The sequence below is a fragment of the Babylonia areolata genome, chromosome 13 (assembly GCF_041734735.1).
Source record: "Babylonia areolata isolate BAREFJ2019XMU chromosome 13, ASM4173473v1, whole genome shotgun sequence".
Classification (NCBI taxonomy): domain Eukaryota; kingdom Metazoa; phylum Mollusca; class Gastropoda; order Neogastropoda; family Buccinidae; genus Babylonia; species Babylonia areolata.
The window spans coordinates 39,312,930-39,334,164 of record NC_134888.1 but is presented as its reverse complement, the minus strand read 5'-3'; the positions used below and the strand labels follow the sequence as shown (position 1 = coordinate 39,334,164).

The window sequence follows — 21,235 nt, the reverse complement described above, 5'->3', positions numbered from 1 at the left end:
AGAAATGACATCAGAAAGAGGAGCAGTGTACAGAACGAACAGAACGGGGCCCAGGACAGAGCCATGTGGCACACCATAGGAGATCAGGGTTGGATCAGACTTAAAGTTACTAACAGAGACAAGAGAGAGAGAGAGAGAGAGAGAGAGAGTCGCTTCTGACACGCGATCGAGTGAGGAGAAGACAACTCCGACAGCCACACCAGACCAAGCTCACCAAGCCAGCCCATACATCGCCACGATAGATACGACACCACACACACACACACACACACACGCACTGGCTTCACGTGCGTCACGGCAGCAGCAGCAGCAGCAACAGCAGCAGCAACAACAGACGACATTCCTTCCACGTGCAGGACCAGACGAGTTTCACACACACACTGAAGCTTCGTCCAGGTTGTAGTGTTGTGTTTTGTGCCGCAGGACATTCTATTCTGCAGGACTGAAGCTTTTGTCGTTTTCTTCAAAGCTGTTGTCTGCTGATTGATTGATTGATTGATTTATTCATCCATTTATTCATTCATTTTTTTTTTACCCAAGGAGTTACTGAAAAGGAAAGCGAAACCGTAAAGGATGGCCGAATCGTTGATGGTGAGTATTCAACTTCTTCTTCATCTTCTTTTTCAGTCTTCTTCTCCTCCTCTCTTCTTCTTCTTCTCCTCCTCCTCCTCCTCCCTCTTTGTTCTTCCTCCTCCCCCTGCACCTCCTCCTGGTCAATATCATTTCGTTGATTCTGTGGTTTTATACTGTGTGCATCGTCCCAGCTTTTTTGTTTGTTTGTTTGCCTGTTACAGTCAGTGTTCGCGTGCAGGACCTGTTTGAACGGAACTATGTTAGTCTGTCAACAGTTGTGCGGTTGTTGACCGCTTGTTGACCTGGTCTGACGCTGGATTCCCTCTCTCATTCTCTCTCTCTCTCTCTCTCTCTCTCTCTCTTTCTCTCTCTCTCTCATTCTCATTCTCTCTCTCTCTCTCTCTTGGTGCTGTTGAATGGTCGCGTAAGCAGTTGTTTGTTTGTTTAATTTGTATGCGCGAATTCAGTTGACGTCACCTTTTGTGTATGATACTGATTTGTTCCCCTTTGACAGGAAGGAAGGGGCTATTGGCTGTTGTCAATAGAAGTGTGTCAGTGTCAGTGTCACACCCTCTCTCTCTCTCAAAAGTAGAAAAAAAGTTTTTAAAAAGGAGATTAATTCCCCTTTAACTTAACCCTCACCTTTTTGGTTTCTGTCTTTGTCTCTTACACGATGCCTGCATGACTCTTTTTAGCCTTTGTTCGACTGTCTCTTACACGATGCCTGCATGACTCTTTTTAGCCTTTGTTCGACTGTCTCTTACACGATGCCTGCATGACTCTTTTTAGCCTTTGTTCGACTGTCTCTTACACGATGCCTGCATGACTCTTTTTAGCCTTTGTTCGACTGTCTCTTACACGATGCCTGCATGACTCTTTTTAGCCTTTGTTCGACTGTCTCTTACACGATGCCTGCATGACTCTTTTTAGCCTTTGTTCGACTGTCTCTTACACGATGCCTGCATGACTCTTTTTAGCCTTTGTTCGACTGTCTCTTACACGATGCCTGCATGACTCTTTTTAGCCTTTGTTCGACTGTCTCTTACACGATGCCTGCATGACTCTTTTTAGCCTTTGTTCGACTGTCTCTTACACGATGCCTGCATGACTCTTTTTAGCCTTTGTTCGACTGTCTCTTACACGATGCCTGCATGACTCTTTTTAGCCTTTGTTCGACTGTCTATCTGTCTGTCTATCTATCTGGCAGTCTGTCTATCATTCTAGGCTGTTTCTTTTTCTCTGCGGGTATCTTTCCTGGACTAATATCAAGTCCAACTCAAAATCGACTCAAGCTTGTGTGTGTGTGTGTGTGTGTGTGTGTGTGTGTGTGTGTGTGTGTGTGTGTGTTTAAATCTGTGTCAGTGTGTGCGTGTTGCACACACGAGTGCTTCTGTGCATACGATGTGTATTTTTGAGGGTTTTTCTCCTCCCTCCCTCCCCCCCCACCCCCCTAAACTCTAAATACTCTTACCGTGTGAAATTCTATTTGTCAGTTGAACAGCGAACGACTGGCCCAAAATATCCACATTTCTTCAGTCCGCCGCCACTCATGTGTGTGACAGTGATTCTAGATCAATAGTGCAGAAATAGGACTTTGATAGAATAACTATGCAGGCAAATTAGCATGCAAATGCAAACCCTAAAACTGAACTACTATACCAAGAAGGGGCGTGGAAAGGCCGCGAGGCTCAATTTTTGCCCCAGATACTGTACCTGTACATCGACGGGCGCAATAGCCGAGTGGTTAAAGCGGCGATAGACTTTCAATCTGAGGGTCCCGGGTTCGAATCTCGGTAACGGCGTAATTCTGTGACAATGACGTCAGCTTTTGGTGAAGCGCCGCCATCGTCTCTTATTTTGTCATCAGTACGAAGAGAGTTAAATCCGTTTTCGTGGCAGACCAATGCCTGTTTCACGTGACGCGGAAGTCAGCAAGGAAGGGTTTTGAAGGCTGAGCTGGGCGGATTTCTTGTGGAGATTTACCACTTCTTGGTTATGTATTCGTGTGTGTCAAAGTGACAGTAACTGCGTGTTTGTGTGTACGTTCTCGTGTGTGTGTGTGTGTGTGTGTGTGTGTGTGTGTGTGAGAGAGAGAGAGAGAGAGAGAGAGAGAGAGAGAGAGAGAGACGCTTTTTGACGCTTCAAATTATTTTAAATTTTTAAAAAATTATTATTATTATTTTACTGCCATTGACTATACAGTCCTTGTGACAGGGGAATACAAATACAATTTCAAGAGATGTAAGATCAAACAGACAAACAAAATGTAAATTAATTTTCTGAACACATTCACAAGCAGCGCAAACACAGAAAATTAGACCAACATGAAACAGCTGATAACATCTGTCGGCTCGACCATCCATAATGAACTTTCTTACACACACACACACACACACACACACACATACATACGCGTGTGTGACAGAGAGAGAGAGAGAGAGAGAGAGAGAGAGAGAGAGAGAGAGAGAGAGAGAGAAATTTAGTTTGTACCCTTGTTCAGCCGATCGTGGAAAGAGCGCTGACGCGCAGTCTCTGAGCCAGATACCGTCTCTCTGTCTTAACTTTCAATGTACGCACGCACGCCCTTTTGCATGCACGCAGACACAAACACACACACAGACACACCAACACACACAGACACAGACACACGAACACACACACACACACAGACACACACAGACACACACAGATACACCAACACACACAGACACAGACACACTGGTGAAGTGTTCCACGGGATTCACAACATTGAAGCGACGACTGATAGCGGCTTTGTGGAAGCGTCCAAGCTGGTGTTTTTTTGTTTTTGTTGTTGTTGTTTTGTGTGTGCATGTTTTCAGGTTGTTTGTTTGCATTGTCCGTTTTCTCAGCGTCGAACTGCAACTGAAAAAAAAGAACAGTAATGATAATGATAATAATGATATTTATATAGCGCTGAATCTTGTGCAGAGACAAATCAAAGCGCTTTATTATTATTATTATGATGATGATGATGATAATGATTGTTGTTGTTGTTGTTGTTGTTGTTTTCGGAGTTTGAAACTGCAGTCGCAATCATGTGTAGGAGATTAAAGCGAAACCTGCAAAAGGCCACTGGATCTGACCGACTTGCTGAAAAACTCATTACCTAAGTGAGCCGACTGGCTGTCCCATCGTGGGGTCAGTTCAGTTTTCTACGTCAATGACCGATGACGGACTTCAAACCCAAACCATGTAATGTAGTGTGTGAGAAACCTAAACCAAGTAATGTAGTGTGTGAGAAACCCAAACCATGTAATGTAGTGTGTGAGAAACCTAAACCATGTAATGTAGTGTGTGAGAAACCTAAACCATGTAATGTAGTGTGTGAGAAACCCAAACCATGTAATGTAGTGTGTGAGAAACCCAAACCATGTAATGTAGTGTGTGAGAAACCTAAACCAAGTAATGTAGTGTGTGAGAAACCTAAACCATGTAATGTAGTGTGTGAGAAACCTAAACCATGTAATGTAGTGTGTGAGAAACCCAAACCATGTAATGTAGTGTGTGAGAAACCCAAACCATGTAATGTAGTGTGTGAGAAACCTAAACCATGTAATGTAGTGTGTGAGAAACCCAAACCATGTAATGTAGTGTGTGAGAAACCTAAACCATGTAATGTAGTGTGTGAGAAACCTAAACCATGTAATGTAGTGTGTGAGAAACCTAAACCATGTAAAGTAGTGTGTGAGAAACCCAAACCATGTAATGTAGTGTGTGAGAAACCCAAACCATGTAATGTAGTGTGTGAGAAACCTAAACCATGTAATGTAGTGTGTGAGAAACCCAAACCATGTAATGTAGTGTGTGAGAAACCCAAACCATGTAATGTAGTGTGTGAGAAACCTAAACCATGTAATGTAGTGTGTGAGAAACCTAAACCATGTAATGTAGTGTGTGAGAAACCCAAACCATGTAATGTAGTGTGTGAGAAACCCAAACCATGTAATGTAGTGTGTGAGAAACCTAAACCATGTAATGTAGTGTGTGAGAAACCCAAACCATGTAATGCAGTGTGTGAGTTTGTACACCCGGCTTGCGTGCACAATGTGGCGCGGGCCGTGTGCGTGAGAACCTGTGAATTTCTCTGTCTCAAGACTGGATGTCTGCTTACTTTCTTGGGTGAGCCACTGCGGCTTTGAAATGTTAATGATCTGACACCTCTTTAATCAAGCTACCGACCCGGTCCAAGCTCGCCCGGATTAAAAAAAAAAAAAAAAAAAAACTCACAAAAAAACAGCAACTAAAACCGTAGAGCTGGTCAATATTAAACCAGATCTGAACTAGCTCTATAAAGAAACGTGGGTTTTACACCCCAGTCAATAACAGACAGACAGACAGACAGACAGGCCGAGAGACAGGCCGAGAGACGGACACAGTGGGAACCCACAGAAGATACAGCTCGTCTCCACACGAGACGTGTACCGACAACACCCAAGTCAGAACCGAGTGCATCAGCACTGATGAAGTGTTTCATTGGAAGCCAAGGAGGGATGGTGGGAGGGAGGGATGGAAGGGTGGGAGGAAGGAGGGAAGGGAGGGTGGAGGGAAGGGATGGAGGAGGGAGGGAAGGGAGGGATCCGGCCAGATCAATACCCCCTACACAAATTCACCCGCACAAGCCGACAAGCCGCGTTGAGTTTTCAGAGAGCTTGGCGGCGTGAGGATGTGAGAGGAACAAGAAGAAGAAAAAAACCCCAGAGGTAACAAGAAAACACCACCACCCAGAGCATCTGTTCACTCACCTCTCTCCCCTACCACACCCCTCCCCCCCACCCCGCTCTCCACAAATCCCCCGATGTGTGTGCCTGAAATCTGATTGAATGACACAGGAAACGAATGATGAGCGCCCAATGGCAGCCAGCCGTCAGTCGGCTCTACCCAGGCAGACAGACTGTTGTGAAAATGACCCCGTGTTTGTAAAGCGCTTAGAGCTTGGTCTCCGACCGAGGATAGGCGCTGTATAAGTATTCGTATCAATCAATCAAAAACCGCCTCACCACCTTACCATCTTGTCACATATTATACTGCGTGCATGCTTTGATTGCCATTGACTGACACGGAAGGAATGGATAAATGGTATGTATGTGTTCTATAGATCTACATATGTGGAGTGGAGTGATGCGGAGTAATGTGGAGTGATGGCCTAGAGGTAACGCGTCCGCATAGGAAGCGAGAGAATCTGAGCGCGCTGGTTCCAATCACGGCTCAGCCGCCGATATTTTCTTCCCCTCCACTAGCCCTTGAGTGGTGGTCTGCACGCTAGTCATTCGGATGAGACGATAAACCGAGGTCCCGTGTGCAGCATGCACTTAGCGCACGTAAAAGAACCCACGGCAACAAAAGAGTTGTTCCTGGCAAAATTTTGTAGGAAAATCCACTTCGATAGGAAAAACATGTAAAAAGTGCACGCAGAAAAAATACAAAAAAGTGGATGGCGCTGTAGTACAGCGACGCGCTCTCCCTTGGGAGAGCAGCCCGAATTTCACACAGAGAAATCTGTTGTGATAAAAAGAAATACAAATACAAATAAATACAAATATATTTTCCTCTATCCAGAGGGGGGGTGGGGAGGGGAAGAGAGATATTTTCAAAAGAGACTTCTTCAGCGTTCCCAGGCCACATTCAGACGGTACAGTCCAGAGTAGGTTACGAAGTCTGCAGTCAGTTGGAGCTCTGTAGCCGTTCCCCACAACGTGTCCTGGAGCGCTGCGGGACTGGGCCACATCTGACGCCTCAGCTCTTCGTGTAGAGGGCAGTCTTGCAGGACATGGGCTGGAGTTTGAGGAGCGGTGTCACACGGACATTGGTCTGTGTGGGAAATGTTCAGTTTGTAGAGATGGGAGAGGAGCTGGCAGTGGCCTGTGCGCAGTCTGAGGAGGATGACTTGAAAAAAAAAAGAGACAAAAAGGGGGAGAGAAGGTGTAGGGTGATGAGAAGGGTGGAGAAAAAACACTATATGTATTTAAATGTATATACATATGTATATATGTATATATATATATATATATATATATATATATATATATATATATATATATATATATATATAGGGAGAGAGAGAGAGAGGGAGAGAGAGAGAACTCAGAATTTTTTTTAATGTAAGGCCACCGACCTGTATACATATGGTTGCACATGTTACACACACACGCACACACACGCGCGTGTGCACTCACATACACATATATGTATGTATGTATGTATATATATATATATATATATATATATATATATATATAAATAAGAATCACCTGATAATATTACCAAACTAAATAACAAGCTGTGGGAAATTTAGAAACATGTCTTTCGTCTTGGACAAAGACAAGTAAGAGCTATTTGTTATCTGCTGTAAAGCATGGAAAATAAATAAACATTGCTGTATCTCTTGTCACAGTGCTGCTGTCATTTTGAAGCAAGTGTGGTAATAGGGGAATCCTAGAATTGTGCATGTGTTTGCATAAGTATTTATCTATTTATTTATTTGTTGAGAGAGAGAGAGGGAAACGAAACGAAATCTTATTTTACCAGGGTGATGAGATAAGCAAATCATGCTTTTTTTTCACCCAGCCCTGGGATAAAAACAACAACAACAACAACAAAAAAAAAAAAAAACGAAGGGAAAAAAGAGGGATGTGGGGCGTAGGGCTGCATCAAAGTACACGTGAACACAGAACTACTAACAAGAAAGACATCACCAACAAGATTCACTGAACATCACATGAGAAAGAAAGTAATGAAAACGACCAGCACAAAGCAACACACTACAAGCACTCTCTGTCCCCACCCCTAACCCGGCCTCATTCCCTCCAACCCCCTGCTCATAGTCAAGCCCTCAGATTTAAACGTTCAGACGTAAGTATGATTATAATCAGCGATATTAAAATTCATGATGATATACCGATGACTTATATTTTTTTGGTCTCCAATAACATTGGTGAACACGAAGGAAAAAAAAGGACAAAGTATCTAATAAGTTAGAGAAGGTGGAGAGTTCCAAAGTGTCCCTCCTGAGTAAACAAGGCTAGTTCTAACAAGGACAGTTCTGTGTTTTCGGATGACTACAACATATGTGTACCGTGACCGGTTTTGTTGAAATCTTACAGTCAATGTTAGAGGGGGAAAGCCGTTCATTATACGAAACATCACCACTGTTTTATTATACTGTAATTTGTATATTAGTGGAAGAATGTCCATGGTTAAATAGTCTCCGGGCGTTAAACTAGTAGATTTTGATAGTATAATCTTAAGAACTGGTTTATGGATTTTAGATAGTGGTTTCAGTGTATTGGCACTGCACATGTCATATAGAGTTGAGGGATAATCGATAGACGATTGAATAAATGAAATGATAAAATTGTTTTCGTGCTTTGAGATCCAAAAGTCTTTATTTTTGAGGGCTTGAACACCTCTTGAGATACGCGCTTGTACAGATCGTCAATGTGGGATGACCAGGAAAGATTATTATCCACGGTAACTCCTAGAACTTTGTAACTTTCTACTTCTGTAATCAGTGTATTTCCCAAGTGTATAGAGGGGATAGATGTAATATTCTGTCGTTTTTGTCGAGAGGTATTTGACGTATATTTTTTTTCTGATCGTTCAGTGACATGCGGATAAGTTCAGTCCAGTTGATTAGCTGATTAACATTATTTTGCAGAGTGGTAGATAGTTCGTTAATGTTAGAATGCTTCGAGTGAATGGACGTATCGTGAGCAAAAAGTTCACATAATCCATTTGTTATGAACAGAGGAAGATCGTTTATATAAAGGGAAAAGAGAAGTGGACCGAGTACAGATCCTTGACGGACACCGAATGATTGTGTTTGGGGTTTAGACTGTGCATTACTTAAGCGAGAGAGAGAGAGAGAGAGAGAACAAGCAGGAAGTAAAACAAAACAACTGCGGCAATCAGATATACAAATCTGTGCGATTTTATGATAATGATAATGATAATGATAATAACTGGACTTTTCTCATTCCACAAAGTGCTTTGCAGTCCACACACACATACGCATACGAAACACACTCAGTCCTCAACTCACAATCATGCACAATAAACATATATATGCGCATTCAAACTCGTGTGTACAATACATACATACATACATATAGTACAGTGATAGCCTAGAGGTAACGCGTCCGTCTAGGAAGCGAGAGAATCTGAGCGCGCTGGTTCCAATCACGGCCCAGCCGCCGATATTTGGTCCCCCTCCACTAGACCTTGAGTGGTGGTCTGGACGCCTGTCATTCGGATGAGACGATAAACCGAGGTCCCGTGTGCAGCATGCACTTTGTGCACGTAAAAGAACCCACGGCAACAAAAGGGTTGTTCCTGGCAAAATTCTGTATAAAAATCCACCTCGATAGAAAAAAAGAAATAAAACTGCATGCAGGAAAAAAAAAAATCCCCTTTTTTCATTTTTTTTATTTTTTAATCTCTCTCCATTTTCTGTTGTTTTTTTTCATCAAAATTTGTTGCTCGAAATTTTTGTTGTTGTGCTCTTTCCGTTTTTCTTATTTTTTCCTTACCAGTTCATTCGCCCGTACCTGCTCCTTAAAATATTAGGTTGTGTGTGTGTGTGTGTGTGTGTGTGTGTGTGTGTGTGTGTGTGTGTGTGTGTGTGTGTGTGTGTGTGTGTGTGTGTGTGTGTGTGTGTGTGTGTGTGTGTGTGTGTGTGTGTGTGTGTGTGTCTTTCTGCTTGATACGTGGGCGCTGTTTTGTGTCGTTATTATTATTTAAAAAAAAGAAGTTTTTGTTCCTTCTTTCGGTCCTTTTCACCTGTGGTGTTTATATTTTTCCGTTGCAATTTTTGACTGTATATTTCATATTTGTTTATGTTGTTATTCTCATTTTCTATATAATGTATTTGAAAAAAAAAAAATCCTTTGATGAGAAACCGGTGGGATTTTTTTTAGGTACTTGAGTATAACTTTAAATCAGTGCATCCGGAAGAAAGATCAAGAACAGGAAAAAAAAAGAGATCGATTAAACCGGGCGTCACGCAGTCTGAACAGAGTAAATCAATCAAAAAACAAAAACAAAACAAAACAACCCAAATAAACCCCAAACAAACAAACAAACAACAACAACAACAACAACAACAAAACGCAGACGGACCTAAGCCGCACAGCGTGTACAGGGAGCAGACGGGCACCTGTCTGTAGCGGAAATACCTCAGGTGCCACGTTGGGCGCGAGGAGGGAGGATTTGATGGAACTGAAACCCTCACTGTCTGGTTTCCCAGGAGAAGAAGAACAAGAGGAAGAAGAAGAAAAGAATCTGAATCTTCTTTTCGCGCCGCTGTGCCGCACACAAAGAGGATACAACTGGAATTAATTGAACCCAAATCCTCAAGGCTCAACATGCAAGTTCTCACATTCGATGAAAAACAAAACAAAACAACAGCAAGAAAACAACAATAACAACAAAAACCCAAGCACAGCCAGCAGCAGCAACAGCAGCAGCAGCAACAACAACAGCAGCAGAAACAACAACACTAGCAACAACAGCAGCAGCAGCAACAGCATCAACAACAGCAGCAGCAGCAACAACAACAGCAACAGCAGCAGCAACAACAGCAGCAACAACAACAACAACAGCAGCAGCAACAACGACAGCAGAAACAGCAACAACAACAGCAGCAGCAACAACAACAGCAGCAACAACAACAGCAGCAGCAACAGCAGCAGCAACAACAACAACAACAACAACAACAGCAGCAGCAGCAGCAGCAGCAGCAACAACAACCGTTCATCAAACAAACCATGACACATGATGACAGGTGCAAAAACCGAGTGGTTAGTGCGTCGCTCGGGTGAGAGTCCTCACTTCGAGTCCCGACAGTATCTTCACATAATTCAGGATTCAAAGCATGGAGTTTTTTTTTTTTTTTTTTTTTTTTTTTTTTTTTTTTTTGCTGCCCCATCATCTGCACCGTTTCAGTGGCATTACTCCCACGCCGCTCATTTAGATTTCCCCCATACACGGCCACACCCGGGTTCGTCCGTCGCAGTCCCAGCATCGGCAGTCCACAGGGAACCATCGATGTTAGGTCGCCAGGAGGCCACACACCAGAGGAGACCCTGCACTGTTGCTGAGTCACTTCGGTGGTGTTCAGTGGTGCCTGCTCTGTTTTAACGTACTTAGGACACCACCTACTAAACCCCCTACTAACGACAATAATGGCTTAGTCGCGGAGCCAGACTGAGTGAGCGTCCCTCCCAGAGTGGAGACCGCCACCACGTCCCTCAAACAACAGCCCCCCATGAATCTGCCGACACTGACGACATTGACAGGACTCACCCCAAGCACGGAAGTGGAGGGGTATCGAAACTGAGGTCACCATGAGAGCAGGGCATGAAAGGCCACAGACTTTGAGACCATTTTGTTTATATTGATGACGATGAAGGAGCAGGAGGATGACGATGATGATGACGATGTTGCTATGGAGGTCCATTTTGGTTTGGGACTGCGTGACAAGGCTGTACTCTACGCTTCCTGTCATAATGATATCCCGGCGTTAACCAGGCCCGAGAGATACAGACACTTGCAGTGTTGGTCAGGTAATTAGAGCAACACACCCAAAGACGCATCCTTGAAGTGGATGACACTCGACTGTGTGATCCCAGTCTCCCCATTTAAGCCCACAGCACACTCAACTCTGGGTAGGAGCCGGCCACGGGCCGAAAAACCCACCTCCGCTGGGATTCGAACCCGCGTCCTCCCAGCCGTCAGTCCGCGACGCTAACCACTTCGCCACGGCGGCTGGTAAGCATGGAGAGTTTGTTTCCCCGCAGTGTTCGATGAGTTCGAGTCCCGACAGTATCTTCACATAATAGCAGGATTCAAAGCATGGAGAGTTTGTTTTCTCTGCAGTGTTCGATGAGACGGACATCAAAACATACCCCGTGATTTCATACTGCCTCATAAACGGGACTTTGACTGTCTTCGCTTTTTGCCTTTCGCCCTGAAAACCCCTTGACTGCTATGAACGTATCACGTACGTGCATAGTGACGTCACTGATGAAATCACCAGAAAAAGGGAAATAGCTCTGGAAGGCTGAAAATTCACACAGTTTGTCTAGAGTGGTATATCTCCAGACCATTTTCTCAGTTTTTAGGCTTATTGTTTCGGATAATGTTTTATGACCTGAAACGCCACTTTCTGCTGTTTTCCCCCTGGCACTGAAGGGGTCTCCGGTTGGAGTCGTCGGGGCACCGTCCAGTTGAGATTCCCACCAGTTTCCTCCGTCCCTTGCGATTGTGTGTCTAAAATAGCGGGATGAAAACACATCTACACGTCATCTTAGACTTGGAGGCGAGCAATGTCAACTGCGGATCACGAACGCAGACAAAAAAAAAAAAAAAAAAAAAGAAAAAGAAAAAAGCCCCGCACTTCTTCTTCTTCGTTCGTATGTACACGAACGGGATTTAACGTGCATGACCGTTTTTACCCCGCGTCGTAGGCAGCCATACTCCGTTTTCGGGGATGTGCATGCTGGGTATGTTCTTGTTTCCATAACCCACCGAACGCTGAACTCAATTTTCATATCAACTTTAAAACAAGAGAGGCAAGGCCTTCAAGACTCACTTGTGATACACTTTAAAAAAAAATCCAAGCTTTTTATGTGTTGAGTATAATTTCAAAATATAATGTTTAAGATGAGAAAGGTCAGTTTAAAGCAAATTAACTCCCCTAGCATTACAGAGTAATTTCCCTTTTTTTACTATCTGCACCAAAACGTTTGCAAAATAAATAAAACTTCCATGCTTAGCAAAAGAAGTTCCTGTTTGAAAAAAAAAAAGATAATAATGACTGCTCTAGTTGTTGGGTCAGAATATCAGATCAAAGTGCCAAGTTTAGAGAATACAAAAAAATGTAAATATAACAGTAAATGCAGTTTGCATATAATTAGGCTTCATTCTTTATTTTTTTGTGCCCATCCCAGAGGTGCAATATTGTTTTAAACAAGATAACTGGAAAGAACTGAATTTTTCCTATTTTTATGCCAAATTTGGTGTCAACTGACAAAGTAGTTGCAGAGAAAATGTCAATGTTAAAGTTTACCACGGACACACACACACACACACACACACACACACAGACAACCGAACACCGGGTTAAAACATAGACTCACTTTGTTTACACAAGTGAGTCAACTATAAAACTAGAATGAACATAAAAGAGAAATTGAATCGACCGCGTGTCAACCGGGTGTAACTAAACTTGTACATCTATCTAGATCCAGAGAAAACGGCTAAATGTTGCAGTGTGATTGCGGCGATAACCACGTCTCCTTTACCGCGGACTTAAAAAAGAATTTTTAATTGCCCTTAATGATTTTTTGAATGCCCAAGATACACCAGAATAATATAATTTAAACAGCGTTCTCACTGCGAATACCGCAATCGATTTATCGCCCTTTAAAAAAGCATATTTAAATATTATATTTTTGAACGTCAGCTAAGGAGCTACGATAGTGTAATGGGTAAGACAGTTTCTTCTCACCCGAACACGCAGGGTTCGAATCTGCCGTTAGGACTTTTTTTTTCTTTTTCTTTTAACCCGAAGCGTTATAATAACAAATACAGAACGCATTTTAACGATTAGATTTAAAAAAAAAGTGTATCACAAGTGAGCCTTGAAGGCCTTGCCTCTCTTGTTTGTTGTTGAAGAAAAACAGCCTCGCTCTCTCTGTCTTTTGTAGTGAGCATTGCGACACACCCACTGTGTTTCGAATTCGTAAAATCATTCCGATTTTTTTTTATCAAATAAGAAAAGAAAGCAGTAGAACTGATGAAACAATAACGAACATAACCACAATAATATGAAAAAAACAACAAAAAACAACAGGAACTGATAATATGGATATACGGTCACACAGCCACACGTACCCTTCAGTATCCCCCCCTACCCCCCCAAACCTGGGAACAAGCTCTGAAGAACCTGACCTTGTGGTCGGCGTCAGCTAATTGGTCGATGATCAAAACTCAAACCTTTACTTACTTACTTACCTTCTTACTTACACACACACACACACACACACACACACACACACACACACACACACACACACAAGTTCAGCGTGTTATTGACCACGCTCATTTAGCATCCTAAATCATTGCGCCTGTTGGTTACATTTCCATGGTTTGTGGGACCGAAAACGGAAAAAGCAAGATAGTGGCACGTTAGTTTAGTGACTGAATCCGAATCAAAACAGAGTCAAAATCCACTGAAAACGGGTTGCAACATCTACTAATGGCAATGTCTTTCATACATACACAGAAATGCCGTAAGATAGGTGCAATGATTCTGGATGCTGAACTCGGACTTTGCTGCTGCGCTGAGAAGAGAGAGCCACAGTGTATAAAGCTCACAGCCACACACAACCTGTTCAGAGCGGCCCACACACAACCTGTTCACAGCGGCCCACACACAACCTGTTTAGAGCGGCCCACACGCCATTTCATTGTTTTTCGTCCCTCAGGTGCACAACATGCAACATGGTTGCAGGAAGGGGGAGGCAACCGGCCGGCCATCGAACATTCCCTGCCGTTCCCCCCCACACCCTCCACCCTCACCCCCCACTCTCCTTCTGGCAGAAATATCTCCTCAGCACCACCAACACCCTCTACCTCTCGGCTGCCATTTGTCATTACCGTCAGCAAGTCGGACTGGTCATTTCTCCCCGAAACCTTTCGCCTCTCTGTCAGTTTCGTCTGCAACTGGAATTTATCTGCAGGATCCGGATTTCGGTTTGTGTGGTGGACTGACTGAGTTGGTTGTTGTTGTTGTTGTTGTTGTTGTTGTCGTTGTCACTGCTTTTGTTTGTTGAAACATTCATATTTTTAGAAACAAGACGAAATTAGCGTTTCTAAGAAAACAGAATTTGAGCAACAGCAAGCCTGAGCTTATATCGTGCTCGTACATAGCTGTTGTGGTGGTTGTTGATGTTCATACATGACTGTTGTGGTGGTTGTTGATGTTCATACACAGTTGTGGTGGTAGTTGTTGATGTTTATACATAGCTGTTGTGGTGGTTGTTGATGTTCATAATAGCTGTTGTGGTGGTTGTTGATGTTCATACACAGTTGTTGTGGTAGTTGTTGATGTTTATACATAGCTGTTGTGGTGGTTGTTGATGTTCATACATAGCTGTTGTGGTGGTTGTTGATGTTCATAATAGCTGTTGTGATGGTTGTTGATGTTCATACATGACTGTTGTGGTGGTTGTTGATGTTCATACATGACTGTTGTGGTGGTTGTTGATGTTCATAATAGCTGTTGTGGTGGTTGTCGATGTTCATATATGACTGTTGTGGTGGTTGTTGATGTTCATACACAGTTGTTGTGGTTGTTGTTGATGTTTATACACAGTTGTTGTGGTGGTTGTTGATGTTCATACACAGTTGTTGTGGTGGTTGTTGATGTTTATACATAGCTGTTGTGGTAGTTGTTGATGTTTATACACAGTTGTTGTGGTGGTTGTTGATGTTCATACATAGTTGTTGTGGTGGTTGTTGATGTTCATACACAGTTGTTGTGGTAGTTGTTGATGTTTATACATAGCTGTTGTGGTGGTTGTTGATGTTCATACATGACTGTTGTGGTGGTTGTTGATGTTCATAATAGCTGTTGTGGTGGTTGTTGATGTTCATACATGACTGTTGTGGTGGTTGTTGATGTTTATACATAGCTGTTGTGGTGGTTGTTGATGTTTATACATAGCTGTTGTGGTGGTTGTTGATGTTCATACATAGTTGTTGTGGTGGTTGTTGATGTTCATACACAGTTGTTGTGGTTGTTGTTGATGTTTACACATAGCTGTTGTGGTGGTTGTTGATGTTTATACATGACTGTTGTGGTGGTTGTTGATGTTCATACATGACTGTTGTGGTGGTTGTTGATGTTCATACATAGCTGTTGTGGTGGTTGTTGATGTTCATACATAGCTGTTGTGGTGGTTGTTGATGTTCATACATGACTGTTGTGGTTGTTGTTGATGTTCATACATAGCTGTTGTGGTGGTTGTTGATGATGATGATGTTTCGCTTTGAAAGGTGGTCCCTGTTTCTGACGAACATTCTGATGATGACGGTGTATGATCTTTCTCTGTGCCCCCTTCCTCTCTCACTGTGTGTGTGTGTGAAAAATGAAAAGGGGCGGGAGCTGATGGCTGGCTTGTGACACAGGGTGTGATGTGTGTAACACAAAGGGGGACGTGGAGGGGGGGGAGGGGGGGGAGCTGATGGCTGGCTTGTGACACAGGGTGTGATGTGTGTAACACAAAGGGGGACGTGGATGGGGGGGGAGCTGATGGCTGGCTTGTGACACAGGGTGTGGTGTGTGTAACACAGAGGGGGATGTGGAGGGGGGGGAGGGGGGGGGAGCTGATGGCTGGCTTGTGACACAGGGTGTGGTGTGTGTAACACAGAGGGGGATGTGGAGGGGGGGGGAGGGGGGGGGAGCTGATGGCTGGTTTGTGACACAGGGTGTGATGTGTGTAACACAGAGGGGGATGTGGAGGGGGGGGAGGGGGGGGGAGCTGATGGCTGGTTTGTGACACAGGGTGTGATGTGTGTAACACAGAGGGGGATGTGGAGGGGGGGGAGGGGGGGGAGCTGATGGCTGGTTTGTGACACAGGGTGTGATGTGTGTAACACAGAGGGGGATGTGGAGGGGGGGGAGGGGGGGGAGCTGATGGCTGGTTTGTGACACAGGGTGTGATGTGTGTAACACAGAGGGGGATGTGGAGGGGGGGGAGGGGGGGGGAGCTGATGGCTGGTTTGTGACACAGGGTGTGATGTGTGTAACACAGAGGGGGATGTGGAGGGGGGGGAGGGGGGGGGAGCTGATGGCTGGTTTGTGACACAGGGTGTGATGTGTGTAACACAGAGGGGGATGTGGAGGGGGGGGAGGGGGGGGGAGCTGATGGCTGGTTTGTGACACAGGGTGTGATGTGTGTAACACAGAGGGGGATGTGGAGGGGGGGGAGGGGGGGGGAGCTGATGGCTGGTTTGTGACACAGGGTGTGATGTGTGTAACACAGAGGGGGATGTGGAGGGGGGGGAGGGGGGGGGAGCTGATGGCTGGTTTGTGACACAGGGTGTGATGTGTGTAACACAGAGGGGGATGTGGAGGGGGGGGAGGGGGGGGGAGCTGATGGCTGGCTTGTGACACAGGGTGTGATGTGTGTAACACAGAGGGGGATGTGGAGGGGGGGGAGGGGGGGGGAGCTGATGGCTGGCTTGTGACACAGGGTGTGATGTGTGTAACACAGAGGGGGATGTGGAGGGGGGGGAGGGGGGGGGAGCTGATGGCTGGCTTGTGACACAGGGTGTGATGTGTGTAACACAGAGGGGGATGTGGAGGGGGGGGAGGGGGGGGAGCTGATGGCTGGCTTGTGACACAGGGTGTGATGTGTGTAACACAGAGGGGGATGTGGAGGGGGGGGAGGGGGGGGAGCTGATGGCTGGTTTGTGACACAGGGTGTGATGTGTGTAACACAGAGGGGGACGTGGAGGGGGGGGAGGGGGGGGGAGCTGATGGCTGGCTTGTGACACAGGTGTGGTGTGTGTAACACAAAGGGGGACGTGGAGGGGGGGGGGAGCTGATGGCTGGCTTGTGACACAGGTGTGGTGTGTGTAACACAGAGGGGGATGTGGAGGGGGGGGAGGGGGGGAAGCTGATGGCTGGTTTGTGACACAGGGTGTGATGTGTGTAACACAAAGGGGGATGTGGAGGGGGGGGGGGGAAGCTGATGGCTGGTTTGTGACACAGGTGTGGTGTGTGTAACACAAAGGAGGGGGCCATTACCCACACAGAGACCCTCGCCAAACGGCTCGTTAGGATGAACGGCCTCTGATCACTGGTGCATGCCATTGCCCTCTTCCCACAACAGTCTCTCGCGGTGGTCACACGTTCCCGCCTTGAGCGATGGTGGTGGTGGCCAAGTGTCACTGTGGTAATGAAACCCGACTTGGCAGCGAGTGTCCACGGGTTCGGGTCCCATCATTATACGGTCATGGTTTTTCTCTCTCACTCCGCTGGACCTTACCATGGTGGACCGAGTGCAAAAAAAAAAAGAACAAAAAAACAACAACAACCGAATTTGAAAATTTCAAAACAACAGACAGCAACATCATCGAAAACAAAACGAAACAAAACCAACCAACTAACCAACAAACCAACCCAACAACAACAACAACAACAACAACAACAACAACAACAACAACAACAACACACACACACACACACACACACACACACACACACACACGGACGGACACACACACACACACACACACGGACACAAACACACAAACACACGTACACACACACACACACACACACACACACACACACACACACACACACACACACACAGAGTTTCAGACAGAAAAGAAAGTGACAAAACAATATGAAAAAAAAGGAATGTATAACATTCTTGTGGTTCTTACTGCTGCAGACACACACACACACACACACACACAGTTTCAGACAGAAAAGAAAGTGATAAAACAATATGAAAAAAAAGGAATGTATAACATTCTTGTGGTTCTTGCTGCTGCAGACACACACACACACACACACACACACACACACACAGAGTTTCAGACAGAAAAGAAAGTGACAAAACAATATGAAAAAAAAGGAATGTATAACATTCTCGTGGTTCTTGCTGCTGCAGCCACACACACACACACACACACAGTTTCAGACAGAAAAGAAAGTGACAAAACAATATGAAAAAAAAGGAATGTGTAACATTCTCGTGGTTCTTGCTGCTGCAGTCTAAGCATCATGCTGTTCCAATGCTCTTTGGTGCCTGAACTGAACAGCAACAGACACAGCTCCAGCCGTGTTCGGAAAATGTAGAATAATTACACGACGTGTTGTCGGCAATATAGCAAACAAATCTAATTGATACACTTGAATTGAAAACATACATTGAGCTAAACGCACGTCTCACACACCTTTCATAGGAATGAAGAGAGAGAGAGAGAGAGGGAGAGGGAGGGGAGAGAGAGAGAGGGGAAAGAGACAGAGACAGACAGAAAGACAGAGAGAGCGAAGGGGGAAGTGTGTGTGCATGTGAAAGAGAGAGGGGGAGGGAGAGGGAGAGAGAGAGAGGGAGAGAGAGAGAGAGAGAGAGAGGAGAGAGAGAGAGAGAGAGTGTGTGTGTGTGTGTGACAGAAAGAGAGAGAGCAAAGGGGGAAATGCGTGTGCATGTGAGAGAGAGGGAGAGAGAGAGACTGAGAAAAAGAGAGAGATAAAAGGGAAGTGTGTGAGAGAGAAAGAGAGAGTCAGTCAGTCAGACAGACAGACAGACAGAGACTGGATTCTATTACACGTGTGAAGAGTGTAGGAGACTGAAAGGATTGCGCCGGAAAATCGTTGATCGGGCGACCCGCGCGCTTTTACATGATTGTTTGCACGGATGAGTGGACAGATGAACGGCTCCAGTACTTTCATCGAGTTCGGGGTTCGTTCACCCGCACAGTCCATTTTCTGTCCAGACCTGAATGGCGCTCTATCACAGCGGCCCTCCCTCGTGCTTGTTTGAACCGAGGGAGACTGTTTCGCTGCCATGACCGTGCTGGGCATGCTTCAGCTGGATAGCGTGATTGGTATGTGTTTGTTGTATCTTCTTCGCTCTTCTTCGTTCGTGGGCTGCAACTTCCACCACGTTCACTCGTATGGGCTTTTTACGTGTATGACCCCCCCTTTTTTTTTAACCATCTCCACGTAGGCAGCCATACTCCGTTTTCGGGGGTGTGCATGGTGGGTATGTTCTTGTTTCTATAACCCACCGAATGATGACATGGATTACAGGATCTTTAACGTGCGTATTTGATCTTCTGCTTGCGTATACACACGAAGGGGCTTCAGACACTAAGCAGGTCTGCACACATGTCATTTCACCCACTCTAGGAAGACATTGTCGGGAATGGCCAGAGGGCAAAACAGATGCGGAAGTGAAGCTACTCATAGAAGAAAACAGTAAAGAAGAGGACATCATCATATACACAGATGGCTCAGTCACCAAAGACCAGTCTGGTTGGGGATTCACTGCGAAACAAAATGGAAAAACAATTTGGGAAGAGAATGCTGCCTACAAAGTCACAACCTCCAGCCTAACGATGGAAGTTGAAGCTGCGACACATGCCCTCCAGTGGCTATCGTCCATCCATACGCCCGGAAACCAACATGCCATGATTCTAACCGACTCAATGAACCTCATACAGAAAATTGAAAACGGAATGGGAAGCCCAGAGTGGCATAAGGCAATGCGCAACTTTCAGATTAAAAAACTCACATGGTCATACTGCCCGGGACATGCAGGTGTTAAGGGAAATGAGCGAGCTGACAGACTTGCTGGTAACGCAACACCAACGAGCGGCCTACATCTAGGAAAATCGGAAATCCTCAGAAAAGTCAAAGAATACCAAAAAGAACAGGTACAAGGCCATCACACCATCGATCGCCTCAAAGAAATAAAAGCAGAGAGAGGGAGCGGCCGAAAGTCTAACATGAAAGGTAGAGCACGATGCTTTGCAAATCAAACAAATATCGGCATCATTTCCAAACCAACATTGCGCAAATTTCTTCAAAACGGAACAGAGTCTCTGTGGGCCTTTCCAAATACAATAGACTGAGCAACACACTAGACGCCACGTTCTTGGCATCAGAGATCTTTTCCCATCCCTCTTGGCAGCCTCTTTGCGTGTGCGTGTGTGTATGTGTGTGTTTGTGTGGATGTGTGGGTCTGTGTTTTTGAGTGCGTTTGTGAATGCGCGAGAGTGTAAGTGTACACAAGTGTCAGGAGAGATCTGTGTACGGGTGTGTGTGTATATATATATATATATATATCTTTGTATATATGTGTGGGGGTTGGGGGTGGGAGATATGGGCGTATATGTGTGTGCTTGTACAAGTAAGTGTTCATCTCTGTGAGTGTGTGTTTGCGTGCGTGTGTGTGTGTGTGTGTGTGTGCCGTGGAAGCTGCGATACGTAGGCTAGAAATGAGTGTGTGGAGGAGGGGGTTGGAGGAGGTGCAAGGTAATGTGTGTGTGTGTGTGTGTGTGTGTGTGTGTTGGAGCTCATGTACGTTTATATGTATTTGACTGTACTTTCATATCTGTGAAACTGCATGTTTGGTGCATTTCTGTTATGCATGTGTGGGTGTATGTGTGAATGTGTGTCGTCATATTTTACATTCATTCGCTTAATTATCACCATTGTTGTCTTATTTATTTATTTATTTATTTTTTATTATTATCATTTTATTAGTATTACTATTATTATTACTACTACCTTTTTCTATATTATAATTATTATTTATTTATTTATTTATTTATTTATGTAAGCTTATCTATTATTTATTCCCCCCCCCCTTTTTTTTTTTTTTTTTTTTCTCAAGGCCTGACTAAGCGCGTTGGGTTACGCTGCTGGTCAGGCATCTGCTTGGCAGATGTGGTGTAGCGTATATGGTTTGTCCGAGCGCAGTGACGCCTCCTTGAGCAACTGAAACTGAAACTGAAACTGACCTGGGAGATCGGAAAAATCTCCACCCTTTACCCACCAGGTGCCGTTACCGAGATTCGAACCCGGGACCCTGAGATTGAAAGTCCAACGCTTTGA

General features: G+C 44.9%; 1 protein-coding gene across 1 annotated transcript in view; it reads left to right on the top strand.

The window, feature by feature from the left end:
• The first annotated feature begins 380 nt into the window (after window positions 1-380).
• Window positions 381-21,235, top strand: part of LOC143288937 (annexin A11-like) — a 176,067-nt gene continuing 155,212 nt past the window's right edge. Inside the window, exon 1 of the mRNA XM_076597619.1 lies at window positions 381-591. Coding sequence (XP_076453734.1) covers window positions 574-591 — 18 coding nt within the window. The 5' untranslated portion in view covers window positions 381-573. The remainder of the gene's footprint in view (window positions 592-21,235) is intronic.